Here is an 18,334-nt window from a genome sequence, read left to right as displayed (position 1 = left end):
TTTGGACTGTGGGGGAAACCGGAGCACCCGGAGGAAACCCACACGGACACGGGGAGAACATGCAAACTCCGCACAGAAAGGCCCTCGCCGGCCACGGGGCTCGAACCCAGACCTTCTTGCTGTGAGGCGACAGTGCTAACCACTACAACACCGTGCCGCCCCATATCTTTTATTTTTTCAAAAATTATTATAGCTTTTTTTTTTTTTTACAAATTGCTCCTGTCATTTCGCCAGTTTGTTTACATTCTAAGCAGAAATTATTTTGTCCGACGTTCTGTATAAAGTCTATATTTTTCAAATTTGCAAAAAAATTTAAATGCTCCATTTTTTTAAAACCCAGTGAAGGTGGATATAACAACAACAATTATTCCACTCAGTCTCATTGTACATGGCTTATAGCCAACTCGGTGCTAGGTGTCTCATCAGCTCATGTATGACTCAATTTCGTGGAATAACTATTAATTATATGGTATAATTTAATTTAATTTCCCTGAGGGAACCCTCCTAAAGGGATCAATAAAGTTCTATCTATTAAAAAAACTTAAAAAGTGTGGGGTCTAATTTCCCCCTTTTCCCTACACATCGATTCACTCACTCTTTTGCTTCCATCATGACTGACTTGGCTTTCAAAACCATCCATCCATAATCTGTAGCTGCTTATCCTGTCCTACAGGGTTGCAGACAAACTAGTTGGAAAAATATCAGCCAAAATGGAGATCAAATCTAGAGGGTGTGTCATGACTGTCACTAATAGGCTGCATGAATCTACAGTGTGGTTGAGAAAGAAATCAGGTCCAGCTTCTACTTCTATGTATTTTTTCTTATGGCCATTGATGGTGCTTTTGTGCTTGGCTCCACAAAAGTCCAAATCAATCCACTTTAAAACCTTGTTTACATCAAATAATCATGGGCGGATCTACCGGGGTGGCATAGGGTGGCAAATGCCACCCTAAAAGAAAGCCTTGCCACCCCTGCTGCCACCCCAGTTGGCAGCGACGAATTCAAAGAAAAATTACGGCCAATTTGACATTTACGTGCGCGAATTTCCAATGTCCGACTGCGGCGAATGCAGCACGAGATAACGCCAGAGATTGGTTGTTTTGGAAAATTGAGAGGCGCGAAGCGAGGGAGCCAGGAGTCGCGAGGAAAGGAGACACGGGAGGAAAGAGGTAAAAGCTGATTAACCATCCATCAAGAAATGAAATTATAATGAATGAACAGTGCTAGCATAGTTGCGATGCTGATTTTGAGAGAATAAAAATCAGGTTGGAGAACGTTATTTAGCTAACTATACATGTAATGTTAGCTAGGTCTGACATTAGTTTTGTGTAAAGTCGGCCACAAAAGTTAATATCGATTCAACGTCTGTCAAGGAAAACATTGTAAAGTTACTTTGAATCCTACATAAAGTCATAAAGACTTATTTGCGGTCAACTATGACAGAAAAGAGACTATCAAGTTTGGCTGTACTCAGCATTGAATCAAAGTGCACAAAAGCATTAGATCTCGATACATTTATGAAGCGTTTTGCTGAGCAACATGGAAATCGCCACATTCAGCTGTTGTAGGCAGGACAAGTTCATGTTATGCTCACTGGTGAGCCTTTACAAAGCGTGAGAAAAAAAAACTATAAAATGTGGCACTGGTGTAAATGGTTTAAATCATGCTGAACTTGAAGCAGTGTTGTTATTGTTATTGTTTTTTAGGGTGTTTTCACACCTGGTCCCCTTTAAAGGAACCAGACTCGGTCCTCTTTAACTGGACCAAAAAGTGGACCAACAGAAAAAGAACTGTTCTTTTTGTGTTCACACTGTGAATTTATTACAAAGAGGACTGGGTTCTCTTTCTGGTCCAGTTAAGCTTTGATGGGGCCTCAGTCCTCTTTCTGTTCACACCAGGACCTCTAGAGCCCTCAGACCCCCAGTGCACGGAATTCTGGGTAATTTTCTCTTGAATCAAAATGTCTGCTGCCATGCTTGCCCTGCTGTATTCTTTGATCAAAATAGTGCGGATTAAGGAAAATAAATTTATTCCGGCTATCTATGAGCACAAAACAACGGCTGGTAAGTTCCAAAAGGAAGTTGAGTTTCCCTGCTACAGTCACGTGACCAACTACGGCAAACGAAGAAGGTTAAACTACAGTGAAAAAGGCGAAGTGAACCTGGTGCGCTTTTTGTTCACAATGCGCAGATTAGGCGAACCGTACCGTTGATTTTTAGCGAACCGTACTGAGACCACCTCCTGAGGTGGTCTCAATTCGGTTCGCTTTAAAGGGGTCTGGGTACGGTTGGAGTGTTCACATCTCATCTCATTATCTCTAGCCGCTTTATCCTTCTACAGGGTCGCAGGCGAGCTGGAGCCTATCCCAGCTGACTATAGGCGAAAGGCGGGGTACACCCTGGACAAGTCGCCAGGTCATCACAGGGCTGACACATAGACACAGACAACCATTCACACTCACATTCACACCTACGCTCAATTTAGAGTCACCAGTTAACCTAACCTGCATGTCTTTGGACTGTGGGGGAAACCGGAGCACCCGGAGGAAACCCACGCGGACACGGGGAGAACATGCAAACTCCGCACAGAAAGGCCCTCGCCGGCCCCGGGGCTCGAACCCGGACCTTCTTGCTGTGAGGCGACAGCGCTAACCACTACACCACCGTGCTGCTCCCTGATGATAATATGTATTTTAAAAACAAAAACTTCTACGGACATTACAGTGTTTTGTTTTTAAAAGACAGGGAGGGGTTTAACCCTGCTAGTTTATTTAAACCAGCCACCGCTGCATGTTCTTCACCAGACCAGAATCCCATCCATCCATCCATTATCCGTAACTGCTTATCCTGTACAGGGTCGCAGGCAAGCTGGAGCCTATCCCAGCTGACTACAGGCGAAAGGCGGGGTACACCCTGGACAAGTCGCCAGGTCATCACAGGGCTGACACATAGACACAGACAAACATTCACACTCACATTCACACCTACGGTCAATTTAGAGTCACCAGTTAACCTAACCTGCATGTCTTTGGACTGTGGGGGAAACCGGAGCACCCGGAGGAAACCCACGCGGACACGGGGAGAACATGCAAACTCCGCACAGAAAGGCCCTCGCCGGCCACGGGGCTCGAACCCGGACCTTCTTGCTGTGAGGCGACAGCGCTAACCACTACACCACCGTGCCGCCCTGCTTTCAAAACCAGCACCTTGTTAATCATCATGTCACTAGGTGTGTCACCTATTTACACTTTACCAAGAATGCCACAATAAAAAGTACACAGCATGTGACTCCGGTATCTTTTCACCCATGCACTATTAGTGTTTTGCTTGCGCTTAAACAAACAAAAGACAGGCTACAGCATGTACAAAATATTCAATACACAGCAGAAACAGGAAGTATATGCTCATTTTTGCAAAACTATACTTCCTGCTATTAACAAGTGACTTTAAAATCCTTCATGTTGCACAACAGCATTCCATCAAATGTTTATCCAAATTGCTTGATATTCATTAGACACCTTTTTTTTTTTTTAACAGTCAGATGTAAAGCTGGAAAAGCTGACATTTTCCACTAAGCAGGGATGTGATCTGGGGCTGGTGAAATTATCTGAAAATTTTAGCCGGGGGTCTGGGGGCCACAAGCCCCCAGCTGGTCCAGGGCAGCAGCCTGGTGGGGGGACAAGGGGGGAAGCCCCTTGAAGCTCCTGGGTTCTGGGGTTTTCTGACTTAAAAATTGTACTAAAATGGCAAGCAAACACACAAGAAAAAACTTGTCATGATTAACAAATTCAAGCCAATTTAATGGTCAACATGCAACTCTGACACACTCTCGCTCGCTCACACACACACACTCACTCTCGCTCACACACACACTCACTCTCGCTCACACACACACTCACTCTCGCTCACACACACACTCACTCTCGCTCACACACACACTCACTCTCGCTCACACACACACTCACTCTCGCTCACACACACACTCACTCTCGCTCACACACACACTCACTCTCGCTCACACACACACTCACTCTCGCTCACACACACACTCACTCTCGCTCACACACACACTCACTCTCGCTCACACACACACTCACTCTCGCTCACACACACACTCACTCTCGCTCACACACACACTCACTCACTCTCTCACTCTCGCTCACACACTCTCACTCACTCTCTCGCTCACACACACTCACTCACACACACTCACATACACACATACACACTCTCACACACACACACACACACACACACACACACTCTCTCTCTCTCTCACACACACACACTCACTCACACACCCCCCAAAGAACCAGCGCAAGCAGGGCCCGCTAGCCCCGCGCCTTGTGACGTAATTCGCCCCGAGGCGAGACGCGGTTTTTCTCCAACCATTCCCAGCGGAACTTTTTTTTCACTATTCTGTCGATTTCTTTAACTCAATTTGCATCTTTACGCTCGATCACGGAGGCTGCCATCTTTCAACTCTTTGTTTGAGGCGAGCTTACGTACAGCTATCTAACAAGTGCGTTCATTGGTTGTTACAGAGCGATGAGCCAATCACGTACCTCGTTTCATCTCATTGACGTAATTACGCAATTACGTCATTGAGATGAAACGAGGTACGTGATTGGCTCATCGCTCTGTAACAACCAATGAACGCGCTTGTTAGATAGCTGTACGTAAGCTCGCCTCAAACAAAGAGTTGAAAGATGGCAGCCTCCGTGATCGAGCGTAAAGATGCAAATCCGAGGCTGCCATCTTTCAAACAAAGTCGGAACGAATAGGATACGAATGTGGATGAGGGAAAAATCGGAAAAAAAATTTTCTTCAAGTTTTGAGGTGAAAAAAGCGGAATTCCGCGAATTCACGGAAAAATCACATCCCTGACTATGGCAAAGTGAGGACTTTGCATTTTTTCAGTTCTGCAGGACCATGATGAGCAATTTTTGCTTGATTAACTTCAAGACACAGGAGGTGAAAAAAAGAAAGGCCGGAGAGGGAACAACAATTTATAGCTGCTATAAATAAAATATTACGCTTCACAAATGTACGTTTTTGTCACATTATGCTTGTGAAGTGTAATACATGGCCAACTGGCAAGTGGCCCTAACATCCAGCCTCTCCCTTGACGAAGACCGTCTGTTGTGCCTCTTTGTGGCGCCCCTGGTATTGCTGAACACGGCAGCTCTAGGAGAGAAAACCACAAATTAAAAAACCCACCATATTGGTGGCCCTCTAATATGGGGGTTTGGTGTGGGGTTAACTCCCCCACCCTGGACAAACGGTGTTACTGAAACTGCGACGGTGCTGCCCTGGTGCAAATCCTACACAGGATCCTGTAGGATCCTGGTAGGATCTTATTTAGGAATGGGATCCTGAATAGGATCCTACATAGGAACAGGATCCTATTTAAGATCCTGAATAGGATCCTATGTAGAAATAGGATCCTGCACAGGATTACATTCCTATTTAAGACCCTAAGTAGAAATAGGATCCTATATAAGATCCTGTGCAGGATCCTAAATAGGATCCTAGAAGGAGCCACAATCTTGGAAGTGATAGGATCTTGAACAGGATCCTGTATAAGATCTTGAAAAAGTATCAGGATCCTGTAAAAGATCCTAAGTAGGATCCTGAATAAGATCCTAACTCAAATGCTTCAGGATCCTGAGTATGATCTTGTAGGATCTTAAACAAGATCTTGAGCAGGATCCCGAATGAGATCCTAACTCGAATGCTTCAGGATCCTGAGTAGGATCTTGTAGGATCTTAAACAAGATCTTGAACAGGATCCTGAATAAGATCCTAACTGGATACCAACAGGATCCTGAGTAGGATCTTGCAGGATCTTAAACAAGATCTTGAACAGAATCCTGTTTAAGATCCTAACTCAATTGCAGCAGGATCCTGTGTAGGATCTTGTAGGATCTTAAACAAGATCTTGAACAGGATCCTAACTGGATACCAACAGGATCCTGGGTATGTTCTTGTAGGATCTTAACAAGATCCTAAGTAGGATCCTGAATAAGATCCTAACTGGATACCAACAGGATCCTGAGTAGGTTCTTGCCGAACGAATTCCCAATACTCTGATTCAGCAAATTCAGGGTAGCATGAAAACAAGGCTTGCTAGCCCTAAATTCTTGAATAGATAGTGCATTTAAAGTTTTTTTGCAAGGTTTTTTGAAACTTAAATAAATATCCTTCTGTACAAGAGCAGAAGAGGGCTCACACATACTATATGTGATTTAGGGTTTAAATATAGCTAAATATGATGACCTTTATTTCAACAAAACATAATAATGTGAATATGGAAGACAATTTTAACTATTCCATGATAATATTTCAGAGTTACAGTTTTCATGAGTTTGCTTGAATAAAGTTATAAAGAGCAGTGTTCCATATTTATTCAACTATGAAACCTAGTACAATCAACAGCATGTTTGGTTGAAAAATAACCTTCATAATAATGTGATTCATCTAAAAGTATGCATATACCTGGGTCACAGCTGATTCTTTATGAAAATGAATGCAAGCACCCTCTTAAATGTTAATTAAAACAATAATGGCTATTCAGAACACCCTTTGAATAGGCTTTACTTGTTTAACCTTTTCTACCAAAAAAGAAGTCAGGTCTTACAATATGGTTAATTAATCATGTTGATAACTCTTCAAGGTGGAAGAAACATAGCCATCAATACCATCAACATCATCCTGGTACACACATACAAGTTTGGCTTCTATAGCAGAACATTTGATGAGTTTCAGCCTTCTGCCCTGGTGCAAATCCTGGCCAGGATCCTACCAGGATCCTAGCAGGATCTTACCAGGATCCTAACCAGGATCTTGTACAGGATCTGAAATATAATCCTACAGGATCCTGTTCAAGATCCTACAGGATCCTGTTCAAGATCCTACAGGATCCTGTTCAAGATCCTGTAGGATATTGTAGGATCCTTCACAAAATCCTGTAGGATCTTACCAGGATCTTGTACAAGATCCTGGTTAGGATCCTGTAGGATCTTGGACAAGATCCTTTAGGATTATATTTCAGATCCTGTACAAGATCCTGGTTAGTATCCTGGTAAGATCCTGCTAGGATCCTGGCCAGGATTTGCACCAGGGTGCAGTGGAGAGGGTGAGCAGCACCAAGTTTCTGGGTGTGCACATCTCTGAAGACCTGTCCTGGAACAACAACACCGCATCACTGGCCAGAAAAGCCCAACAGCGTCTGTACTTCCTCCGCAAACTGAAGAGAGCAAGAGTCCCGGCCCCCATCATGCACACATTCTACAGAGGCACCATCGAGAACATCCTGACCAGCTGCATCACCGTGTGGTACGGCGCCTGCACCGTGTCCTGCTGCAAGACTCTGCAGCGCATCGTGAGAGCAGCTGAGAAGATCATTGGTGTCTCTCTCCCTTCTCTTATGGATATCTCTAACTCCCGCCTCACCCGCAAAGCCATCAGGATTGCAGGTGACCCCACCCACCCATCTCACAGCCTCTTCAGCCTGCTGCCGTCGGGGAGGAGACTGTGGAGTCTCCGGGCCAAAACCAGCAGGCTCAAGAACAGTTTCTTTCACCAGGCGGTCAGGAGGCTCAACTCCCTCCCTGTTCTGCCCCTCCTCCCCCCTCTGCCACAGATTCTGCTCGCACACCCCCCTGCCCCCCCTTCAGCATCTGACAAGTCATCTTCACAGTTTCCCCTCCCAACACACACACATACAGTATGCATACATCTCATCGTTCATTAACACACACTGAACTCAGGGATCGTACATCTCACTTTACCTCGCTCATTTGCACTACCTCACCTTAACAGCTGCTAGTTTGTTTATTCTGCTTATTTCATGTTTACCTGCTATACCTCAAGTGCCCTTGACTGTTTGGTTATTTGTACCAATTTGTGTGTGTGTGTGTGTGTGTGTGTGTGTGTGTATATATGAGTGTTTAGTCTAGTTAATATCTAGAGTGTTTATACTGTTTATATTGTCTGAGTGTTTAGTCTGTCTTGTTCTTATCTAGTGTTTATACTGTTTATTTATTCTGTTTATATTGTTGTGTCTATGTGTCGGCCCTGTGATGACCTGGCGACTTGTCCAGGGTGTACCCCGCCTTTCACCCGTAGTCAGCTGGGATAGGCTCCAGCTTGCCTGCGACCCCGTAGAAGGATAAAGCGGCTAGAGATGATGATGATGTTTATATTGTTTGAGTGTTTAATCTGTCGAGTTCCTATCTAGAGTGTTTATACTGTTTATATTGTTGTTTTTTTCAATTATTCTATTTTTATTTATTGCATTGCCTGTTTGCACCGTGGGTCAGAGAGGACTGATATTTCATCTGTGCTGTATGTCGAGCATGTATAGCATATTTGACAATAAAGTTGACTTGACTTGACAATTTAACATGGGGAGAGGCGCAGGTGGTGGTCAAAGACCGTAGGAAGTGGAGTGAGCTCTTTGCGGCCTTAAGGCCTCTGCATGCTCTTGCGACAAGGCTTTCGCAGATAGGTTTTCGCAGACAGTTGTAATTTATCGTTGAGCGGGGAGTAATAGGCGTGCGCGATGTTATTCACCACCACAACGCAAGGGGGCGCGAAGTCGCTAGGAGTAGTTGGTGGGTGTGGTTAGTGGAGTGTTTATCCTCCGGTTACTTATAATGACTAGAACTTTTTTTTAATAACGACTAGAACTGGAGTCGTATAGATGTCCGTACTTCCTCAATCAACCGCTCTTCATGCTGCTCCATCTTCGCTCGTGTTTTTAAAAATGGCGGTTGTGAAAACAAAACAAACTGGGAAAGTAGGGAAGCGGAAGTGCGTGTACAGCGGATGTAGAGTGGACCAATCAGAGCCCTCTTGTCTGCGACGCTGTCTGCGAGGCTGTCTGCGGTGGTCACAATTTTTGGGAGGTGCGCGCAGAGCGTCTGCGAAGGTCGGGGAGCTACGCAGACACTGTCTGCGACGCTATCTGCGAGGACTGGGTTGTCAGCATAAATTGGCCTTTATGCCTCACTGGGGGTGACGAGGACAGATGGATGGATAAATAAAACATGATTAAACATTTTGGGATGTTCTTAGATAGTGAACTCATCTACTTTGCCTCAGGCCAATTCACACCACCCAATCGGCGATTTATTTTATTACCCAACCTATACTGATTTTATGTCTCCTATTATTTAAAAAGTTCTTCAAGTTTATAATGACATTGGTTGATTGGTCAAGCTGCATTCCATGAGTGCTGATATTTCGTGATAACAGCACCGGGATGTTTCACTAAATAAACGTTTTCAGGGGTTGCTACAGTCGTGTTAGCGATATCATATCAGTGGACATTGGCAAATGATATTTTTCAGGAATGTACAAAAATCAATCAACGTGAGTCAGCTAGCCGATGTGTTATAAAGTGAGCAAGGCTTCTTTGGAATCCATGTCCGCTCGCGGAGCAGAAATAAACAGAACAGTTGGTCATATTGTGTCCAAAATATCACTCAACATTAATTACGTGTTTAGAGAACTGCTGTCTAGAAGCAAGATCACACTCGAGGTCATGCAGCTGTTACTGAAGATCAGTACGGCCGCTCGTTCCTACAGCCACATCACAGCTGTGCTGATATTCAAGTACAACAGCACTTCCTCTCATGTGACATTGCTTAAAAATAGTTTTAAGTTTAGATGGAACCAATGAAATATGAAATTAATAAAAACCAAAACAGAAAAATAAGCTGTTCAACACGAGCTAAATTTCACTACGTTCACACTGCAAGGCTTAATGCTCAATTCCGATTTTTTTGTGAAATCCGATTTTTTTGTGAGGTCGTTCACATTAACAAATATATGCGACTTGTATGTGATCCTCAGTATGAACGAAAAGCAACCTAAAAAAGTGTTACGCATGCGCATTGCAGGATACGACGACGTCACACGCAGTGAGCATGGCCAGTGTTTACGGAAGTAACCTAAAGTTTCCTGTGTATGACAGTAGCCAGCATGGAGTACCTGGCGATGATGCAGTTGTTGTTGTGACGGAGCCAGAACATGCACAATAGCCTGATGTTAAGGAGGAGGTTGAGAAGGAAGAGGGCAAGGGTTTTGGCTCAGGCGTTCTGCGGGGTAGTGACTGCAACCTCCGTTCAAAGGAACATCAAAGCCATGTTGTTGTAACTTTTTTTGAGAGACCCACCGCCTACTTCAGCGCAGAATAGTGACGTTTGTGGCTTGTTGATGACGCAAGTCGGATGAATGCGACCTGGGGGTTCAGACTGAAGTCGCATATGAAAAGATCGGATAGGAATTGGAATTAGCACCACATATCCAAACGGCCTGGGTCGGATTTGAAAAAATCGGATCTGTCGTTCATATTGTCAATAAAAGATCGGATACAGGTCACATATGGGCGAAAAAATCGAATTTGGGTCACTTCAGCCTGCAGTGTGAACGCAGTGTTTGTGGCTCAGTCCGATCTGTGAAGTGTCTGGGGTTATTATTGAATGCAAAGATGACAGTCGTGATGCTACAGGACACGAAACCCAAACAGGAACTAGGGCACTTGGTACATTACCATAAAGTTTCATGAAAGGTGCATGTGTTTCTCATATCCCTGTGGATCTCCTTCAGGTTCTCTGGTTTCATGGACTGGCTAGATGTTAAAATTGGCCCTAGGTGTGAACATGTGCATAGTGAACTATGATGGATGTCTTAGCTAGGATCCACCTTGTACCATATAGGCTCTCGATGCATGACATTCCAGTGGTTAAGACTTTGGGTTTCTGATCAGAAGGTCAGCACTGTTTGATCCTCTGTACTCCACAGAGCTTCATCATGGCTTTACTCTGACCTCAGTTTCCTAACATACTGGAAAATCAGAAGAAAGAATTTCGCTATACTGTCATGTACACGATATGACCAGAAGTATATGAACATCCATCCATTATCTGTAACCGCTTATTCTGTGTAGGGTCGCGATCAAGCTGGAGCCTATCCCAGCTGACGATGGGCGAAAGGCAGGGTACATCCTGGGCAAGTCGCCAGATCATCGCAGGGCTGACGCAGAGACAAACAACCATTCACACGCTCATTCACACCTACGGTCAATTCAGGCCAAGTTTACATTAGACCGTATCGGTCTTGTTTTCTTCGCGGATGCACTGTCCGTTTACATTAAAACGCCTGGAAACGCCGGGAAACGGGAATCCGCCAGCGTCCACGTATTCAATCCAGATCGTGTCTGGTCCGGTGCTGTGTAAACATTGAGAATACGCGGATACGCTGTGCTGAGCTCTAGCTGGCGTCGTCATTGGACAACGTCACTGTGACATCCACCTTCCTGATTCGCTGGCGTTGGTCATGTGACGCGACTGCTGAAAAACGGCGCGGACTTCCGCCTTGTATCACCTTTCATTAAAGAGTATAAAAGTATGAAAATACTGCAAATACTGATGCAAATACTGCCCATTGTGTAGTTATGATTGTCTTTAGGCTTGCCATCCTTCCACTTGCAAGTGGTAAGTGATATGCGCTGAGATCACACACACAGCGGCTCAGTCCCAAATCACTGCTCGTGCGCTATACTCGTGCGCTCTGTGAGCTGCGCAGGGCCGGAGTGCGCACCCTCCAGAGGGCACTCGCTGTTCAGGGCGGAGTGATTTGGAGCGCAGGATGCCTGCGGAGCTGAGCGTATCCGTGTATTGGTGTTGCTGTGTGCACGCGAATCGTGTATTGGTGTTGCTGTTTGCACGCTAATCGTTTTAAAAACGTTAATCTGATGATCAGCCGATATGGTCTAATGTAAACCCCACCTTAGAGCCACCAATTAGCCGAACCTGCATGTCTTTGGACTGCGGGGGAAATTGGACCACCCGGAGGAAACCCATGGGGAGAACATGCAAACTCCACACAGAAAGGCCCCCGTTGGCCACTGGGCTCAAACCCAGGACCTTCTTCCTGTGAGGTGACAGTGCTAACCATTACACCACCATGCCACCTTAAGTATATGGACAATTATTTCTAATGATTGAGTTCAGGTGCTTTCTCCACACCCATTGCTAACCAGTATAACGAATAAGTACATAGCCACAATCTCTATAGATGAGCATTTGCAGTAGAATGGGTCATGCTAAAGAGCTGTCACTTCAAACATGGCACTCTCACAGGATGCTACCTTTCTAGGAGCTTCATGAAATGGTTTTCCATGGCCAAGCAGCTTCACACAAACTTAATATTACTATTCACAGTAACACACATCGACTGGAACGTCATAAACCACAGTACCACTGAACCCCAGAGTCATCGAAACGTGTTCCCTGGAATGAAGAATCACGCTTCAACTCTTTGGTAGTCTGATGGATGAATCGAGGTTTGAGGACATCCAGGAGCACATGACCTACTGGAAAGCACAGTAGCAACAATAACATTTAATGAAGGAGGGATGATGGTCTGGGACTGTTTTTCCACAAAGCAAGGCCCGTAAAGACACAGTTTGATGAGTTTCTCATTAAAGAACTCCAGAGCTCTGACCTCAACCCCACTGAGCACGTTCTGGATGACTGGAACGTCAATTACAAGCCAGTACAACATCAGTGCCTGACCTCACTCTTGTCCCTGAATGAGCACAGATTCCCACAGACACACTCCAAAATCTAGTAGAAAGTCTTCCCAGAAGAGTGGAAGTTGTTTTGAAATGGGATGTCCAACAAGCTTATTTACACGTTGATACACTTAGATGGCTCTGGACACGAACAGTTTTGCTACAATGATTTACGACGACAAAATGTTATGATAACTGCAGTCCTAAAGTTATCAGGAACAGTCTTGCACTCGAGTCTCCATCAACGAACAGTTAATAACGTCAACAAAATAGATTTCATACTAAAACTATAATGAATTTTCTGGTTACAGGCAGTTTGACCATACAATGGTGCTTGAAAGTTTGTGAACCCTTTAGAATTTTCTATATTTCTGCATAAATATGACCAAAAGCATCAGCAGATTTTCACACAAGTCCTAAAAGTAGATAAAGAGAACCCAGTTAAACAAATGAGACAAAAATATTATACTTGGTCATTTATTTATTGAGGAAAATGATCCAATATTACATATCTGTGAGTGACAAAAGTATGTGAACCTTTGCTTTCAGTATCTGGTGTGACCTCCTTGTGCAGCAATAACTGTAGCTAAACATTTGCGGTAACTGTTGATCAGTCCTGCACACCAGCTTGGAGGAATTTTAGCCCGTTCCTCCATACAGAACAGCTTCAACTCTGGGATGTTGGTGGGTTTCCTCACATGAACTGCTCGCTTCAGGTCCTTCCACAACATTTCGATTGGATTAAGGTCAGGACTTTGACTTGGCCATTCCAAAACATTAACTTTATTCTTCTTTAACCATTCTTTGGTAGAACGACTTGTGTGCTTAGGGTCGTTGTCTTGCTGCATGACCGACCTTCTATTAAAATTCAGTTCATGGACAGATGTCCTGACATTTTCCTTTAGAGTTCACTGGTATAATTCAGAATTCATTGTTCCATCAATGACGGCAAGCCGTCCTGGCCCAGATGCAGCAAAACAGGCCCAAACCATGATACTACCACCATGTTTCACAGATGGGATAAGGTTCTTATGCTGGAATGCAGCATTTTCCTTTCTCCAAACGTCTCATCTGTCCACAAAACATTTTTCCAATAGCCTTCTGGCTTGTCCACGTGATCTTTAGCAAAATGCAGACAAGCAGCAATGTTCTTTTTGGACAGCAGTGGCTTTCTCCTTGCAACCCTGCCATGCACACCATTGTTGTTCAGTGTTCTCCTGATGGTGGACTCATGAACATTAACATTAGCCAATGTGAGAGAGGCCTTCAGTTGCTTAGAATTTACCCTGGGGTCCTTTGTGACCTTGCCAACTATTACATGCCTTGCTCATGGAGTGATCTTTGTTGGTCGACCACTCCTGGGGAGGGTAACAATGGTCTTGAATTTCCTCCATTTGTACACAATCTGTCTGACTGTGGATTGGTGGAGTCCAAACTCTTTAGAGATGGTTTTGTAACCTTTTCCAGCCTGATGAGCATCAACAACGCTTTTTCTGAGGTCCTCAGAAATCTCCTTTGTTCGTGCCATGATACACTTCCACAAACATGTTGTGAAGATCAGATTTTGATAGATCCCTGTTCTTGAAATAAAACAGGGTGCCCACTCACACCTGATTGTCATCCCATTGATCGAAAACACCCGACTCTAATTTCACCTTCAAATTAACTGCTAATCCTAGAGGTTCACATACTTTTGCCACTCCCAGATATGTAATATTGGATCATTTTCCTCAATAAATAAATGACCAAGTATAATATTTTTGTCTCATTTGTTTAACTGGGTTCTCTTTATCTACTTTTAGGACTTGTGAGAAAATCTGATGAAGTTTTCGGTCATATTTATGCAGAAATACAGGAAATTCTAAAGGGTTCACAAACTTTCAAGCACCACTGTACAGGACACACTTATAGAAGCGAGTTATTTATAAATCACACTATCACCCAGATGAGGATGGGTTCCATTTCGAGTCTGGTTCCTCTCAAGGTTTCTTCCTCATGTCGTCTGAGGAAGTTTTTCCTTGCCACTTACACCTCAGGCCTGCTCAGCAGGGATAAATCAATTTATTCTGGATTAAATTAGCTTGTATGATTAAAGTCTTTATTTTTCTGTCAAGCTACTTTGCGTCAATGTCGGTTGTTAAAAATGCTCTACAAATAAACTGACGGGCAGCACGGTGGTATAGTGGTTCGCGCTATCGCCTCACAGCAAGAAGGTTCTGGGTTCGAGCCCAGCGGCTGACGGGGGCCTTTCTGTGTGAAGTCTGCATGTTCTCCCCCGTGTCTGTGTGGGTTTCCTCTGGGTGCTCTGGTTTCCCCCAGAGTTCAAAGACATGCAGGTTAGGCTAATTGGCGGCTCTGAATTGACCGTTGGTGTGAATGGTTGTGAAGTTGTGACAGGCCTAGCAAACTGGTGGTAGAGTGTGTGTGTGTGTGCTCTTGACAGATGCAGACAGCCTCGTAAGAGGATGGAAAAAAATCTAATTAAATAAACTGACTTGTCATGGTAACACGTCTGTACATTTCAGCTATATAGAGTGTATGAGATGCATGCACTCTATATAGATGGAGGTATGCATTGGAATGAAGTAGCAAAACAGAATACATGTGCATCAGTGAGAATGGGGATGAGAGTGTAGTGAAGATGCAAGGAGTAGATGTAAAGAAAGTTGGTGAATTCAAGTACCTGGGGTCAACTGTGCAGGACAATGGGGGCTGCGATAGTGAGGTGAGAAAGAGAGTGCAGGCAGGGTGGAGCAGTTGGAGAAGGATTTCGGGAGTCATTTGTGATTGGAAAGGCCCAGCAAAAGTGAAAGGTAAGCTGTATAAGACAGTAGTGGGACCAGCTGTGATGTATGGATTGGAGACCAGACCCTTAACGAAGAGGCAGGAGGCAGAGTTGGAGGTGGACGGAGTTGAGGATGTTAAGGTTTGCGATGGGAGGTTGGACAGGATAAGGAACGAGCACATCAGAGGGACAGTGCATGTGGAGAGGTTGGGAATTAAGCTAAGAGAGATGAGACTGAGATGGTACGGGCACATCCTGAGAAGAGATGCAGAGCATGTTGGAAGGAGAATGTTGAGGATGGAGCTGCCAGGCACACGAAAACGATGAGATACATGGATGTGGTGAGAGAGGACATGAAAGTGGCGGGTGTGGTAGAGAAGGATGCGGAAGACAGGGAGCAACGGAGATCAAAGATCTGCTGTGGTGACCCCTAATCGGGAGCAGCCAAAAGAAAGAGTGTGTATGAGATACAGACAGCTTTCTTGGTCATTATTTCTTCTAAAGGGCTTACGATGGAATAATGGATGGAAAGAACAACAACAACTTTATTCATCACACGCTTGTGAAATTCCTCTCTGCATTTAACCCATCTGAAGCAGTGAGCACACACACATACAGTACCCAGAGCAACGGGCAGCCATGCTAACAGCGCCCGGGGAGCAGGTGGGAGTTAGGTGCCTCGCTCAAGGGCACCTCAGCCCAAGGCCGTCCCATATTAACCTAACCGCATGTCTTTGGACTGTGGGGGAAACCGGAGCACCTGGAGGAAACCCACACAGAAAGGCCCCCCACTGGCTGCTGGGCTTGAACCTATAACTTTCTTGCTGTGAGGCGACCATGCTAACCACTTACACCACTCATCTCATTATCTGTAGCCGCTTTATCCTGTTCTACAGGGTCGCAGGCAAGCTGGAGCCTATCCCAGCTGACTACGGGCGAAAGTCAGGTCATCACAGGGCTGACACAGACAACCATTCACACTCACATTCACACCTACGGTCAATTTAGAGTCACCAGTTAACCTAACCTGCATGTCTTTGGACTGTGGGGGAAACCGGAGCACCCGGAGGAAACCTATGCGGACACGGGGAGAACATGCAAACTCCACACAGAAAGGCCCTCGCCGGCCCCGGGGCTCGAACCCAGGACCTTCTTGCTGTGAGGCAACAGTGCTAACCACTACACCACTGATGTGATATAAACATTTTTACAGATATATTAAAGCTAATTGGGACTCATCTGGGAATTAACCAAACAGCACATGAAGCTCAAAAGTCTGTTTCGGGAGGGGGTAATGTAAAAGGAGGAAAAAACAAAAAAACATGTTATTCCCAACAGAATAAAAGAAATCTCATCTCATCTCATTATCTCTAGCTGCTTTATCCTGTTCTACAGGGTCGCAGGCAAGCTGGAGCCTATCCCAGCTGACTACGGGCGAAAGGCGGGGTACACCCTGGACAAGTCGCCAGGTCATCACAGGGCTGACACACAGACACAGACAACCATTCACACTCACATTCACACCTACGCTCAATTTAGAGTCACCAGTTAACCTAACCTGCATGTCTTTGGACTGTGGGGGAAACCGGAGCACCCGGAGGAAACCCACGCGGACACGGGGAGAACATGCAAACTCCGCACAGAAAGGCCCTCGCCGGCCCCGGGGCTCGAACCCGGACCTTCTTGCTGTGAAGCGACAGTGCTAACCACTACACCATCGTGCCGCCCCCATTTTAGATATATGTTATTTTATATTGAAAAATTAGCTGTCTCGGAGAGGACTTTTTTTTTTTTTACACACAATTACATACTAATTTGATCAAAATAGTCTGAAAGCTTACTGGCATCCAACATTCAAACTTAACCATGTTTCCAATGATATGGAACCAAATATGTGTTTATGGTATAAAGAATGATGTAAGTGCATCCCTTTTGGAGCTACCTGTGGTCAAAAAAAAAAAGCACTTTTTCTAAATGACACGAGTAATTTTGCTAAATATGACATATATTGGCATACATTAACCAAAAAATAACATCTTTTTTTTTTTTTTGCATGGTAAATAGGGCCATCACAGGGCTACAATAAACAACGAAGTTTATTTAGTCAAGCCTTTTGATATTGAAGACACAAATGCACTCCACCTATAATACGGACAGAACCCGGGGGGGGGAATAAACGTACAGTAGTTTAAGGAAATGAAACCAAACTGAAGGAGCTCCGAAAGGTCATTTTTTAAATCTCATGCGCGCCACTTTTTTTTTTCCTATCTCGTGCGCACGAGATAATAACTTTTACGCACGAGACATGAAATAAATAAATAAATAAATAAATGGGCTTCCGGTACTGGAGGGGCTCCGTACAATCCCATATCAGGTCCAGAAGTAAATAAATGAATAGGAGTACTCACAGGTTCATACATGACTGTACTATTCATAGTCAGGTCCTGTTCAGAAACTGTAAAGTTCTGCTTCCACACAGTCCAGCAGCAGCAAGTCTCCTCAAATAATAATCCAAATGGTCCTCTGGGCAAGAAAACCTTCAGCAGGAAGGAGGTTGTTTGTTTAGAAATACAACTTTGTTGTTGTTGTTGTTGTATGGACTTCCAGCAGTCTGAGCACCTGTACACGTCTCCACTGCAGTCAGGAGAGCAGAAACCACACCCCAAGGCCACGCCCCAAACCACATTCCGGAAGCTTCACCAGCACCTGGACGTGTTGACGTTGCTTACGTCATCATAGCGGAAGTGAAACAGACAGGTAGCCCTGAAACTCGAGCAGGTATAAATAGAAACACTCCAGTGCTGAACAGAAGTCTGAGGAAAGACATGCAGAGAAAGCTGCACAGTAAAGATGCCTTCAGAGATAATGAAATTAAAATTTTATATATATATATATATATATATATATATGGGCGGCACGGTGGTGTAGTGGTTAGCGCTGTCGCCTCACAGCAAGAAGGTCCGG

At 44.6% G+C, this 18,334-nt stretch overlaps 1 protein-coding gene across 2 annotated transcripts in view; it reads right to left on the bottom strand.

The window, feature by feature from the left end:
• st14 (ST14 transmembrane serine protease matriptase) overlaps positions 1–18,022 on the bottom strand; it is a 176,147-nt gene extending 158,125 nt beyond the window's left edge. For both annotated transcript variants that reach the window (XM_060897683.1, XM_060897684.1), the window contains exon 1: positions 17,779–18,022. In XM_060897683.1, the coding sequence (XP_060753666.1) occupies positions 17,779–17,805 (27 nt within the window). In that variant the 5' untranslated portion in view covers positions 17,806–18,022. The remainder of the gene's footprint in view (positions 1–17,778) is intronic.
• Between the last annotated feature and the right edge of the window lie 312 nt (positions 18,023–18,334).

Source organism: Neoarius graeffei, chromosome 17 (assembly GCF_027579695.1).
Source record: "Neoarius graeffei isolate fNeoGra1 chromosome 17, fNeoGra1.pri, whole genome shotgun sequence".
Classification (NCBI taxonomy): Eukaryota; Metazoa; Chordata; class Actinopteri; order Siluriformes; family Ariidae; genus Neoarius; species Neoarius graeffei.
Note: the sequence above shows the minus strand (reverse complement) of the source record. Positions and strands in the feature narration are given on the sequence as shown.